We start from the raw sequence: 14796 nt of genomic DNA, 5'->3' as shown, positions 1-14796 counted from the left end.
ACTTCAAATTAGAAGACGGATGGACTAGCAGACAGATGGAGTACCCTGGTGTAAACAGAGTACAAGTCGGTCCGATTACATAGATCTCTAACCTTCCTCAAAATACCAAAAGCAAATTACTGAACTGGTAAAGTACTGAACTGGCAAGGAAAAATTCACTATGAATAATAAAGTACAGTGTAGTCATGGTGTTAACGTTTTATTTAAACTTACTTGTAAAACTTCTTACGGCTGAAATCCCGTTAACGGGATCGATATGACAACAGCCAGTGAAAGTGCAAGGCGCCAAATTCAAAACAGAAATCTCATAATTAAAATTCCTCAGACATACACGTATTTTACACCATTTTAAAGATAAACTTATTAATCCCACCAGTGTCCGATTTCAAAAAGACTTTACGACGAAAGCACATCAAACAATTGTTAGGTCTGCACCTAGTCACAGAAAAACCCAGCCATTTTTCCAGCCAAAGAGAGGAGTCACAAAAAGCAGAAAGAGATACAATTAATCACTAACCTTTGATGATCTTCATCAGATGACACCCATAGGACTTCATGTTACACAATACATGTATGTTTTGTTCGATAAAGTTCATATTTATATCCAAAAATCTTAGTTTACATTGGCGCGTTATGTTCAGTAATGTTTTGCCTCCAAAACATCCGGTGATTTTGCAGAGAGCCACATCAATTTACAGAAATACTCATAAGAAACATTGATAAAAGATACAAGTATTAAACATGGAACTTTAGATAAACTTCTCAATGCAACCGCTGTGTCAGATTTCAAAAACACTGTACTTGTGCACAATACTTGAAACTAGTTAACAGACCAATAAGAGTTCCAAACCTCTCTGCCAATAAGAACTCGTTTTCATTTCCCCCCCTCCCCACCTAGACCACTCTCAGACAGTCTAGTAAAATTCTTGCTTGAGAAATTGCTATTTTCTAAGAAGCTTTGTTCATTTTTGACAATTTTAATTGAAAACAATTACAGTACGGTTCTTAAATTATTGCCCAGAAATGATTTAAATAGAGATACATTTAAAAAAAGGCTGCATTGGACCTAAAAAAATTAAATAAATGCAATCCACAAATAGAATAGTGGCTCACATCACTCAGAATCTCATCTCTATAGTTTAGCACTGAGGCCTACTGCACATACCCTGGTCCCAGATCGGTTTGTGACGGAGTTAAAAAATTATAGCACAGAAAGGCTGGCACTCAGGCTGTAGGTTAATGCACATGATTCAGTGCCAGAACTCAGCAAAATGCAGACATTGTGAGATGACACTTCCGGGTCAAAATGCCCCACTCTACGCTTGTCATTGAAAGACATTGATAAGATGTAGAGATGCTTGTATATAGTCATATTCATTAGTGCACACCATAGCAACACACACACCATACCTATGTTTGCCATTCATCTCCAGGCCCACCACRGGACAGATGAACATGGCACTGTGCCATGTTTTCATAGCGGTCCCCTTTGGTGTTCCTCCTCTCGCCCTCCCAGGCTGGGTTGTCAATCAGGTTCAGCTCCTTTATATCCCGTGGAATGACACACACACACACACACCTTTGATTCACTTTACATAATGCAATGATATGTGGCCTCAGCTGAAATCATGGAAAATTACCATACCTTAATGCCACAAAGGTGTGATGCAACCTCGCTGTTGGGTCTATCTGCAGATTTATCCAGAAGGTACTCAATCACAGCATCTTTGTTATACAGTCTGTAAGCAAGAATAGCATTTTGATTATGAAATCCATGTGTGATAGAAGTATCTAAGAGCAGCTTATAACTAAGCTACTAATATTCAGCGYCATTTAATTCTTAACTGCACCCAATCAACAAGCAGCACTTACTTCCTGATTTTCATATTATTAAAATGCAGATTATATCCAATTATCTAATAGGGACACCTAGGAGACTGATAATGCCAACACAAAATATTGTAGATTGCTAGATACAAAATGGTGTCATACTATACTAGTTCACAACAACAAACTGATTTTAAAATGTCCTCACCTTCCCAGATCACAAGCAACAATAGGGCGCCGGAATTTCTCTGTACTGAGAGCACAGTACTTCCACCGGGCAGCAGCTCTGCATTTGTCAACCTGTAGTGCAGAAAGATTTACACGTTCAATTTAKCTCCTGCCCACGGCACTGTTCAGTTGCATTTGGTTATATCTGAAATACTTTGCTTGCAAGAATAGTGAYAGAGAGGGAACAGCCATGGTGCAACTATGTGATTGACTACCACCTGTGCCATAAAGCTCCTTGTTAGCTAGCCCAATAATGGACTAAAGGAATCTAATGTTATAGTCCAAGAACCTTACATGTTCWGTTTATGGTTCTAGAAACATAAATCACGTKTCTAACACACATCACACAGACACTAGCAAAGACTTACAGGMAGGCATGCACCATAATACGTTTCTGCTTGACAGGGTGAGGGCTTTGGCATTTTTTTGTGGGACTGAAAAAAATGCCTCAAAATGTAAAAACAAAAAATATATTAACCGGTCCCCATGGGTGGGTATAATTTGTGGAACGTTCCAACAGGAATCTGTTCCAAAAACAAGGATTCCAACAAACAACGCATACAAAGTAGCATGATCAATTCATCTAGCTAACTAGCTGCCGAACAGGCATCAACTCACCACGTAGCTTATTCTTAATGTTTGTCCATAGGCTAACCAGAGTGAGGACAGACATTTTTCGGGAATAAACGTGGTGAGTGAAAAACTCAACAAAATTGCCCACGCCTGTGGGAGTTAATGTTACATGTAGGGACAGATGTAATACTATAGAGCAAGGACATGTGTACATCAGACCACAGGAGGAGAAGATGACACTTGGTGCATCTGCTAGTTCAGACCACAGGAGGAGAAGCGTGAACAGACCACAGGAGAAGACGACACTTGGTGCATCTGCTAGCTTTGATGAGGACAACATACATGTGTTCATCAGACCACAGGAGAAGATGACACTTGGTGCATYTGCTAGCTCTGATGAGGGAAGTACATAGGCCCATAGGACAACTGTAAATACCAATGTCAGAGGGACACACAAAGGAGGGTGCCAGCCAACTGACCAACAGATGGACTATAGTCATAATAAATATATTATTTTTATGACATGAAAGGGTCCCGCCACCATTATAACCTAACCGAAAGCAGATGGACTGAGGGAAGTAACTTCATTTGCATGTGGGATGGACTCGTATGTGTATAAAAGCAGAGCCAGTGCTCAGGGAAGTTGGTTGTTCCGCGGACCAGCGCGGCTTATGATATTTTGTATTAAAAGCCTTTATTGAATTCACGAGTTCTTGTAATTGTTATATTTCTAAGACGATTTTCCACCACATACTTGGCGAGCTAGCCAGGAGATCATGGGACCTCGGACCTTCCACCATCACATCCCATTTTAACAAATAGCACAAAAGTAACTTCTTCGACTGGTCTGAAGGAGAAAAACCGAACAGTCTGGTTGTAAACAAACGCGTAATATATTCTTCTTCGTTTGTATTTCCGGCAGACTAGACGCTGTGTTGCATATGAAAATGTCCCAGTTCTTCCATGACCTGCATAGTCACCAGAGATGTCAACCATTGAGCATGTTTGGGATGCTCTGGATCAACGAGAAGTCAATACTTTTAGAGCCACCTTTTTCAGCAATTACAGCTGGAAGTCTCTTGGAGTATGTCTCTATAAGCTTGGCACATCTAGCCACTGGGAGTTTTGCCCATTCTTCAAGGCAAAACTGCTGCAGCTCCTTCAAGTTGGATGGGTTCCGCTGGTGTACAGCAATCTTTAAGTCATACCACAGCGATGACGTGGCGTGGACCACGCCAGCCCAGGATCTCCACCTGGACAGCTGATAAAACGTTGAATTTCTCAGAAACCGTCTCAGGGAAGCTCATCTGTGTGCTCGTAGTCCTCACCAAGGTCTTGACCTGACTGTAGTTCGGCGTCGTAACTGACRTCAATGGGTAAATGCTCACCTTCGATGGCCACTGGCACGCTGGAGAAGTGTGCTCTTCACGGATGAATCCAGGTTTCAACTGTACCGGGCAGATGGCAGACAGCGTGTTTGCTGATGTCAACATTATGAACAAAGTGCCCAATGGTGGCAGTGGGGTTATGGTATGGGCAGGCATAAGCTGTGAACAACGCACACATTTTATCGATGTCAATTTGAATACATAGAGATACCCTGTCGAGATCCAGAGGCCCATTRTCGTGCCATTCATCCACTGCCATCACCTCATGTTTAGCATCATAATGCAAGGATCTGTACACAATTCCTGGAAGCTGAAAATGTCCCAGTTCTTCCATGACCTGCATACTCACCAGAGATGTCAACCATTGAGCATGTTTGGGATGCTCTGGATCAACGAGAACGACAGCATGTTCCAGTTCCCGCCAATATCCAGCAACTTCGCACAGCCATTGAAGAGGAGTGGGATAACAATCCACAGTCAACATCCTGATCAACTCTATGTGAAGGAGATGTGTCAAGCTACATGAGGCAAATGGTGGTCACACCAGATATTGACTATTTTTCTGATCCACGCTCCTACATTTTATTAAGGTGTCTGTGACCAACAGATGCATATCTGTATTCCCAGTCATGTGAAATCCATAGAATAGGGCCTAATGAATTTATTTCAATTGGCTGATTTCCTTATGTGAACTGTAACTCAGTAAAATCTTAGAAATTGTTATATGTTGGTTTATATTTTTGTTCAGTATAGTTTATAGAAATAGGCGGGGTTTATGACTTTGTGGCTGTGGTAACTAGTGATGACCATGTAGGATGGTAGCTATTTCTTCTGTGGGTTGAAGAGGCGCCGCCACCTACTTGCTGTACATTGTGATTAACATTTTTCTTCAAGTGGTTGAGGCAGTTTAGGTAGTGGCATTTATTGCTAAGAAGGAACCATTTTTTAGTGCCTCAAACATATAGTAGCCTATATTAAAACAATGGTAAAAATGTAGGCTATTATTGGGTATAATCATTTTATCATTAACTTAAACTGTAAATGTTTAGATGTAGGCCTATCACTTTTTGTGTAATCAGTAATGATTGTAAATGGATTATGTCCCCATGTGTGGTTGTACTGTGTTTTAAATTGGCAAATAAATTACATCTAATTAAAATCACAACAGATATAAGGTATTTATAGAAACAACAAAACAGCTTGCAGCCTCTGGCTGGCTATGGTAGCCGAAGGGTGGCAGGCCGAATTTGAGATGAGAGAAATTCCTTGCCATTGTCCTTCAAATTAACGCATGGCTAAATAGCTGTCCTCTGAGCGGAGGYTTAATACCAGCGATGCAAAAGCTGTCTGCCAAGGGCTTATAGTGGTCCTCTGAATGGGGGCTACCCGCCAGAAATGCAAATCATGTCTTGAGTGGCTAACTCRAATTTATAGCCTTGGTCGTAGTGTCAGTGGAAAATAGCAAGCAGGGGACATATCTTGCTACCTGAGATGTACTGTACTTTTGAGTGGGYTGGTACTTTGGTACTGTTAGTCACTCACATTCTAAACACGCAGATTGGTAAGTCATCTGCGCAAGAACACACCTATGTCCTTGACTATTGTACAACTCTTTCCCTAGGCGATCACATAAAGGTTATAAGTCYGATTAAAAACCTGTCAGTGATCATAGGCGAAACCAGTTAATCTGCTTGCAAACACCCTGTACAGTAATTCTTCAGACACTCCAGTGGGTGGGGCAGAGGAGACTGTTTAAATAGGTAGAGATGGAAAGTGTTCCCCATATCACTAAAACAGTGAGCCTTTCGAACTGGAGCACACACAAATGGAAGGTGAGATACTGCTTTTGTTATGCTTATCGTTAGGCTATGTCTTATGACTATTATTGCACTATATTCTTTTTAGACTACTCAATTTATTGTCCTGTGACATTAAAAGTTTAGTGGTATGATTCTTTGATTCACAACTCAGATTTACTCAACTGTCAAACTGTAGTTTTGTGGTCACATGGTAAATCCGCAATAACACTTTCGAGGCAATTCAACATTGCAMCCCCGTGAGCTCTTGACACCACAATTGAATCAGTATGCTTTTATAATCCTTGAAATTATTCTAGTGTAAATCATCACGCAAAACTGAATGATTTTATTATCTGTAAAAAAAAACATTTTTTTTTAAATCCTTCTATTCTAGATGGAATTGTTAAATGTGTTATTAGCACTGCTAAGCAGAATTTACTATTCAGACGAGATATCTTATTGAATAGCAAAAAGGAACATCTTGGTATTTCCRCATTTGGATGTGGTTTCCGATCTCTGCATTTGACTCACATTAAAGTCTTCAGTATTCCATTGACAAACGCCCAGTGTTTCTTTCCCTCCAGAATTGAGAATCCAATATGTCAACCTGGAACTTCAGGGCAACCACGAGAGCCACTATACCCAGGGGTTCAACTCTAAAACCCTGGTGGTGCGGAGAGGAGCACCATTCAAAATCACCCTGTTCCTGAAGGGACGAGCCTTCAACCCACACACTGACACCCTGATGTTCAGAATCCTCCTAGGTACACTGTGATACATACTGCTCAAGTCATATTTGTTTTGCCAATAATCGGTTAGGACATTTGTCAGAGCATGGATGATGTATTTAACTCTGTAGAAAGCTCAAGTACACCCATTCATGAGAATTAAGGAGACAATAGTGGTGGTGTGCATTGCGTTATCTGACCCATATTCATTCCTTTTTCCCGACAGGTCGGCTGTACGCAGAGTTCCCCGTCACCTTCTCCAGGGAGGGATCCCCCTCCCGATGGAGTGCCTACTTCACCCCCAAAGGCCTGAACCCCAACTCTCCCTCTCTGTACATATCCAGCCCTGCCTCTTCCTCCATAGGGCGCTACAGTATTCAGCTCCACGTGCTCACACAGCACGGTCAGCAGGGCTACGTGGTGGGAGACTTTGTTCTCCTTTGCAACCCCTGGTGCCACGGTGAGTTAATCTACAGGACGACTTAAACCCGCTCCTATGATTAAATGTATTGATTGTAGCCGGGTTTGGGGTCAAGTCCATTTCGCTTCATAGCAATATAGAAGTGAATAGAAATTCTGATTCAAGACACAAAATGAAATGGAATTTATCCCAACACAGATTGTCCTTGAGTCAAATGCAAACTTTAATCTTGATTARATAGGATAATAAGATTTCTGGAAATGATAATGGTACACTGCATTAATGCAGTGCCTTTCATCAAAAGTGCTTTACTAAGTGTGATCACGTTGGTGATGCATGGCAGCTATTTTGAATCCTACCTCCGTTATTGCGGTGGAGAGGTAAGGGTTCATATTGGCAAATTTCTACATCGATCCRTTCTCAAAGTAAGTACCAATTATATAAGATACAAACATGTTTGATGTTAAAGTAATCAAAGTGTTCTCCCTCCAGAGGATGCAGTGTACATTCCCTTCGAAGACCAGAGAGAGGAATATGTAAATAATGACTCTGGTTTATTGTACATGGGGACCCCTAAAAACCTTCAATCAAAACCTTGGTCGTTCGATCAGGTGAGCATCTCCTGACCAGCTTCAAAACATTTTACGATACCATTCACAGTCAATTACCACATTTTCCAGAGACATCTACAAAAAGGCTTGACATGACAACATACATGACTAAAGATAAATAAAGGAATAAATGAAAAATCTGTTCCATAAATGAATAAATAATGAMATAAGTTGACAAAATAATTACATAAATGAAAAATGTATAACATAGATGAAAAAAGTAAATAAATAAATAAATATTCAATTTTGTTTCTATCAATGCAGTACGAGCCAGAGATTCTGGATATTTGTCTGAAGCTGCTCCAGGTCAGCCCGCAGCACGGCAGGAACTGGCAGAAGGACTACCTAGGCCACGCTGATCCTATCTACCTCAGTAGGGTGGTGTCTGCCATGGTGAGTGACAATGCCTCAGATCCCTCAGATAGTAAATTAATCTCTCACGCTTTGTGTTGAAATTAGAATAAGAGCTCAGGAGCTCTGGAGCTCACAAAACAGGTCCTGGCTTGAAATGTCTGGCAGTCTATAATACTGATAATACGCTCACGCAATGTGTTTATATTTCAGTTCAAGCAATGAGGTTTGAAGTGAGGTTACGTGATAAGGCCATTAAAAAATATTGTTTCTATGTAGCTGAGTCATCTTACTATGTTAACCTTTCTTAAATGATTTCACTCTGAATTTAATAAATGGTACTTTGTACTTAACTTTTGGACTCGAAAAAATTCCCATGTAAGTACCTTGTTACCAGGTATKTCAGAAATGTCAAATAAATGGTTACCGAATAAACATTGTTGATCCCTAGAGGGAACATTGGGTAGATAATTGTGTCATTCTCTATCAGATCAACTGCGAGGAYGACCGAGGAGTCCTGAGAGGGAACTGGTTGGGCGATTTCAAGAACGGGGTGCCCCCCTCCAAGTGGACAGGAAGTGCGGATATTTTGAGACAGTGGGCCAAGTCCAAGTTCAGCCCAGTGATGTACGGCCAGTGCTGGGTGTTTGCTGCTGTGATGTGCACAGGTAATGAATATGTTGGAAATGTATGTATTGTAAAAAWRWWTTATCAATGCATATTGAATAATWTCACTCCCGGCTGAATTTCTGTATATGTTCATCATGGCACAATCGTAATGGAATATTTGAACAGGATTGTCTTTCTGTTAGGAAYATAACGAGTTAGAAAATCATTGGTCAAATCATTGACAAATTCTTCATCCTTGTATTTCTATCTCTTCCTAGTCATGAGAGCTTTTGGTATTCCATCCCGTGTCATCACCAACTTCAACTCAGCCCATGACACCAACGGCAACCTGGTCATCGAGGAGTTTTACTCTGAGACGGGCAAGAAACTACCTCACAGTAAAGACAGCATATGGTAAGCAGATATCTAGTCTACATTATTACCACACCATGAGTATTAAATATTATTTGTAGATTAAATAATATGAAAGTAGATTATATGATAGCAAGAAGTATTTTAAGTARCATGTAAGTAATTGCATGTAAAAATCAATCAGTCTTTGGTATTAAAATGTGCTGTTTTGTTCCCCATTTCAGGAATTTCCATGTATGGGTGGAGTGTTGGATGACCCGGCCAGACCTGGGTGCAGGATTTGACGGATGGCAGGTTTTGGATCCAACCCCGCAGGAGAGGAGCRAAGGTCAGAGTCGAAACAGACTAAATAGAAACTCCATAATACAAGTTAGATGAAATAAAACTGAAAGTCCATTCATAAATAACAAGTAAAAAACGATTATTTTAGTTTTTATGATATTCAGACCCTGCACTTGTCACAAGCCACCGACACTGATAACCAGAGATTTTTTTTAATATATGTCTATTACCTGTTTCTATTATTTTYATGACACATTTTACGTCATCCAGACTGGAATCAATCAAAGAGTATGGCTACTATTGCTTTTAGTTCTAAAGCTCCACCATATATTTCCTCCTCCTAGGAATCTTCTGCTGTGGCCCAGCCCCAGTGAAGGCTATCAGAGACCGGCGTGTGGACCTGGTCTACGACATCCCCTTTGTGTATGCTGAGGTGAATGCTGACGTCTACACGGTCATTGTGAAGCAGGGCCAGGTGCTGAGTTCCAGTACAGACACAGAGAGAGTTGGTTCCCTCATCGTCACCCAGACCGTAGGCTCACCAAGGCCTCAGAACATCACAGGGAACTACAAACCCACCAAAGGTGAGTCGAACAGGAAGTGATGCCATGAATCAAATGCTAATATCAAATCGGTAAGACTTTGTAGTAACTATCATGGATAAGCGTTAATAAACTATTTGTAGACTATGAAGACACACACACACACACACACACACACACACACACACACACACACACACACACCACACACACACACACACACACACACACACACACACACACACACACACACCACACACACACACACACACACACATATATATATATACATATATAAATACAGTGCATTCGGAAACTATTCAGACCACTTGACTTTTTCCACATTTTGTTACGATACAGCCTTTTTCTAAAATGTATTAAATCATTTTTTCCCCTCATCAATACCCCATAATGACAAAGCAAAAACAGGTTTTTAGAAAAACGGAATTATCACATTTACATAAGTATTCAGACCCTTTACTCAGTACTGTGTTGAAGCACCTTTGGCAGCGATTACAGCAGCAAGGCTTCTTGGGTATGACGCTACAAGCTTGGCATACCTCTATTTGGGGAGTTTCTCCCATTCTTCTCTGCAGATCCTCTAAAGCTCTTCAGGTTGGATCGGGAGCATTGCTGCACAGCTATTTTCAGGTCTCTCCAGAAATGTTAGATCGAGTTCAGGTCCAGGCTCTTTGCGTGGCCACTCAAGGACATTCAGAGTCTTGTCCCGAAGCCACTCCYGTGTTGTCTTGGCTGTGTGCTTAGGGTTGTTGTCCTGTTGGAAGGTGAACCTTCGCCCCAGTCTGAGGTCCTGAGAACTCTGGARCAGGTTTTCATAAAGGATTTCTCTGTACTTTGCTCCATTAATCTTTCACTCGATCCTGACTGGTCTGCCAGTCCCTGCAGCTAAACAATATCCTCACAGCATGATGCTGCCACCAACATGCTTCACCGTAGGGATGGTATTGGCCAGGTGATGAGCGGTGCCTGGTTTCCTCCAGACCTTATGCTTGGCATTCAGGCCAAATAGTTAAAACTTGGTTTCATCAGACCAGAGAATCCTGTTTCTCATGGTCTGACAGTCCTTTAGGTGCCTTTTGGCAAATTGCAAGGGGGCTGTCATGTCCCTTTCACTGAGGAGTGGCTTCCATCTGGCCTCTCTACCATAAAGGCCTGATTGGTGGAGTGCTGCAGAAATGGTTGTCCTTCTGGAAGGTTCTCCCATCTCCACAGAGGAACTCTGGAGCTCTGTCAGAGTGACCATTAGGTTCTTGGTCCTCCTTGACCAAGGCCCTTCTCCCCTGATTGCTTGAGTTTTGGGCGGTCAGCTCTAGGAAGAGTCTTGGTAGTTCTAAACTTCTTCCATGTAACAATGATGGAGGCCACTGTGTTCTTGGGGACCTTCAATGCTGCAGAAATGTTTTGGTACCTTTCCCCAGATCTGTAACTTGACACAATACTGTCTCGGAGCTCTACGGGCAATTCATTTGACCTCATGACTTTTTTGCTCTGACATGCACTGTCAACTGTGGGACCTTATATAGACAGGTGTGTGCCTTTCCAAAGCATGTCCAATCAATTGAATTTACCACAGGTGGACTCCAATGAAGTTGTAGAAACATCTCAAGGATGATCAATGTTAACAGAATGTACCTGAGCTAAATTTTGAGTATCATAGCAAAGGGTCTGAATATTTATGTAAATAAGATATTTATGTTTTTTATTTTAAATAAATGTTCGAACATTTAGATTTTTTTTTTGCTCTGTCATTATGGGGTATTGTGTGTAGATTAATGAGGGGAAAAAATATTGAATCCATTTTAGATTAAGGCTGTAAGGTAACAAAATGTGGAAAAAGTGTAGTGGTCTGAATACTTTCCGAATACACTGTCTGTATGTGWATATATATATATGTATATTTACTATATATATACAGTGGGGAGAACAAGTATTTGATACACTGCCGATTTTGCAGGTTTTCCTRCTTACAAAGCATGTAGAGGTCTGTAATTTCTATCATAGGTACACTTCAACTGTGAGACRGAATCTAAAACAAAAATCCAGAAAATCACATTGTATGATTTTKAAGTAATTMATTTGCAAGAGTGCAAGTGCTAACTTACTAGCTACATTATTCATTCAGTGTATGAAAAAATAGCACTATTCAACAGTATTTATTACAAGCCTATTCCTATTTCCAAATGTCTAACAATGTTTTTTTCTCTCTAGCATTTTCAGGAGAATCAACACATAAGAGAGGTGAGTGTTGATTATTTGATCTTCTATATGGTTCTGTCTATATTCCATCTGTCCACAAATTTAATTGACATCATACATTTAATTGAGTAATCGACATACTACACTTAATTGAATCATTGACATAATACACTTCCTTGAGTCCTTGACATATTACACTTCTTTGAGTCATTGACATAATACACTTCATTTAATGTTCCATTCACATGTGTCTCATAGGGTCAACCCAGGGCCTCTTAGTGTCTCTGAGCCTCCCTAAAGTGCCTGTGGCTGGGGAAAACATAACCTTCACAGTCATGGTCACCAACATGGACAGCATCCCCAAGGTGCTGAGGGAGCATGTCAACGCTCAGACCAAGGAGTACAACCGTAGTCCCTCAGACACCTTCTGGGAGGTCCATAACGTCATCCGGATAGCGCCGCATGAAGGTAGGAACCTTAACGCATCGCTAACGTTAATATTGGCGCATAATGTCATATGGCTAGCACCCTAAAGATACTGTACTCCCTCCACACAGATCTATGAAATGAAATGTGTTGTATTTCTTGACATGCCTACTATACCACTTAAAAGTAGTAATTTTCCTTAAAATTCTGTCTTTGGTCATATGGAACAATTCAGGGACACCATACCATTTTGTTGAACCTACCTCATGTATTCACTAATTGGTTCCCCCCTCACTTTTTCTCCCTCTCCCTCGCCCTCCCTCCAGCTAAGGCCATTCATCACCTGATCGACCATGCCCAGTATGAGTCTCTGATGGGAGATGACTTGGTCAACCTGGCTGTGGTCATGGAGGACGAGTACACTCAGGAGAGAGTCTTGGCCTCAGAGGAGTTCAACATCACCAGCCCTCAACTCTCCATACAGGTACAGACATCTCTTCAGAAAGTCTCTACACACCAAATTAACTTCACACAGGGTATTTGAACGTCTGTTATACATCTTGCGTCAACATTCAAGCAATTAAGTCCTAGACTAAACAATATAGCTATGTTTAGACAGTGATTTGCTATGTGAAATAGGTCCATTACTTGTTTTATACCTAAAACAAATGGGTTGATAAAATCCTGTGTACTATGTGTGCAGACGAAGGACATAGCTTTAACCTTTTTATTCTTTAGATTGCAGATGAAGACTCCGTCATGCCACACAAGGAGCACACAGCCCTCGTAGTCTTCTGCAACCCCTTCTCTGTACCTGTGAGCGGCCTATTAACCGTGACTGGCTCTGGTTTGATCGAGGGGGAAATGCACTCAAGGTAAGAACATGTTCTTTAAGTGTTCTTTGAATGATTTTCCTTCTTGGGTGTCTCAGACGTCAACTCGAAAACATTTCTTACGTAAGGAGTGACGGAAGGCAGTGATGGTAACTGCCAACAACAACAAAAAATGTGCATTCCATTGAGCATTGGCAAAAGAATGTGCAAGCACAAGGAGTGGCATAGTCGTAAGGTATAAGTCCTTAAATATTTGTATGGTTAGTCAAGCTCAGAACGTAACGCTGTGTAAACCTAARCGCCAGTATAAGATCATTTGGAGAAACAATTGAAACTCTTATCTAAAGGCTGTAACTATACTGTACATGGTTACTTGGTGCCATGGCAATATGAGCCACGGCAATGTGAGTGATATCCACAGGGGAACTTTACAAGATTTAGAGGCAAAACTACATTCTGTAAACTCTTTGCACTTCAACATTTTCATTATGAGATGTTACGCTGTAGATTAACTTCACTAGATTCAAAGGGATAGTTCACTCAAATTACAAATAGACATATTGATTTCCTTATCCTGTAAGCGGGCTATTGACATGGAAAGATAGGTAAACAAAACCAAAGCCTGGATTGCTGCCAGTGTCTTATCTTGTCCATAGACTGCTTACAGGGTAAGGAAACAAATATGTAATTTTGTAATTGGGTGAACTACCCCTTTAACCCCCATTCACCTAACCTTCACATGAATAACCAGTCTTGTCAATTCATATGTTGCRTCATTCAGACAAATACCTAACATAAAAATGCCTTCCTATCTTGCAGTATTCAACTGTTAAAGCCAGGGGGCACTATGGAGAGGAGCGTCAGTTTCATTCCGAGGATGGTGGGAAAAAAGATGTTGCAGGCTACTCTCGTCCTCAAAAACAACTCTGCAAAAATTATAGGCTACAGAATGATCTCTGTGAAGTCAGCTTAGTCATTTTGCAGTGATTCAGGTGGTGCTAATAAATATACTTGTATTTCAGGTAGGAATTTCATGTACAAATTAAGTATTATATATATTATATATATTATTTATATTTATGTATTTTTAACTAAAACATGTRTTTCTTTCTTTCGTATAATAACTTTCTTTGTTGTTTGATGTTTATTATATTGATTTTTTTATTTTTTTTTTATTTTTTTATGTATGGTTGGTAATCAATACCTGAATAGTCACTTATGACTTTACATAGAATGAGGTTTAATTGTTCAATTGACATTGGCCTGTGAACAAGTTAAGGTTTCATTTTGTTTGTTTAATTTTGTTTGTTTTCAGTTTGTTTCAAGTCTATTGAATTTAGTTTTTATCAAATGCAACTACTTTTTATACAAATCTGTATACAAATCAGATAAATGAATTCTGAGTGACAAAGCTTACAAGTTGAAGTCTTCATCTTTGTCCTGTATTGTAGATCACTTAAAGACAGATTTATTGTCAAGTGAAACCACATCCTCATCACCTCAATATCTTCTTAGTATTTCTACAAACCAGGTATTTTAATACAGTCATATGTAATAAATATTTTTAAAACACTTTTTTAAACAGAGAA

At 40.3% G+C, this 14796-nt stretch overlaps 1 protein-coding gene across 1 annotated transcript; it reads left to right on the top strand.

Moving 5' to 3' along the window:
* Positions 1-5751: 5751 nt before the first annotated feature.
* Positions 5752-14363, top strand: tgm5l (transglutaminase 5, like). The gene is made up of 14 exons (XM_023984436.2): positions 5752-5848; positions 6400-6579; positions 6770-7003; positions 7457-7575; positions 7840-7968; positions 8417-8594; positions 8814-8949; positions 9132-9235; positions 9534-9773; positions 11961-11990; positions 12207-12416; positions 12701-12858; positions 13113-13249; positions 14027-14363. Exons 1-14 carry the CDS (start codon positions 5842-5844, stop codon positions 14178-14180), a joined length of 2016 nt encoding a protein of 671 aa, XP_023840204.1. The 5' UTR covers positions 5752-5841; the 3' UTR covers positions 14181-14363.
* Positions 14364-14796: the final 433 nt, after the last annotated feature.

This window comes from Salvelinus sp. IW2-2015, linkage group LG1 (genome assembly GCF_002910315.2).
Source record: "Salvelinus sp. IW2-2015 linkage group LG1, ASM291031v2, whole genome shotgun sequence".
In the NCBI taxonomy this organism is placed as follows: Eukaryota; Metazoa; Chordata; class Actinopteri; order Salmoniformes; family Salmonidae; genus Salvelinus; species Salvelinus sp. IW2-2015.
Note: the sequence above shows the minus strand (reverse complement) of the source record. Positions and strands in the feature narration are given on the sequence as shown.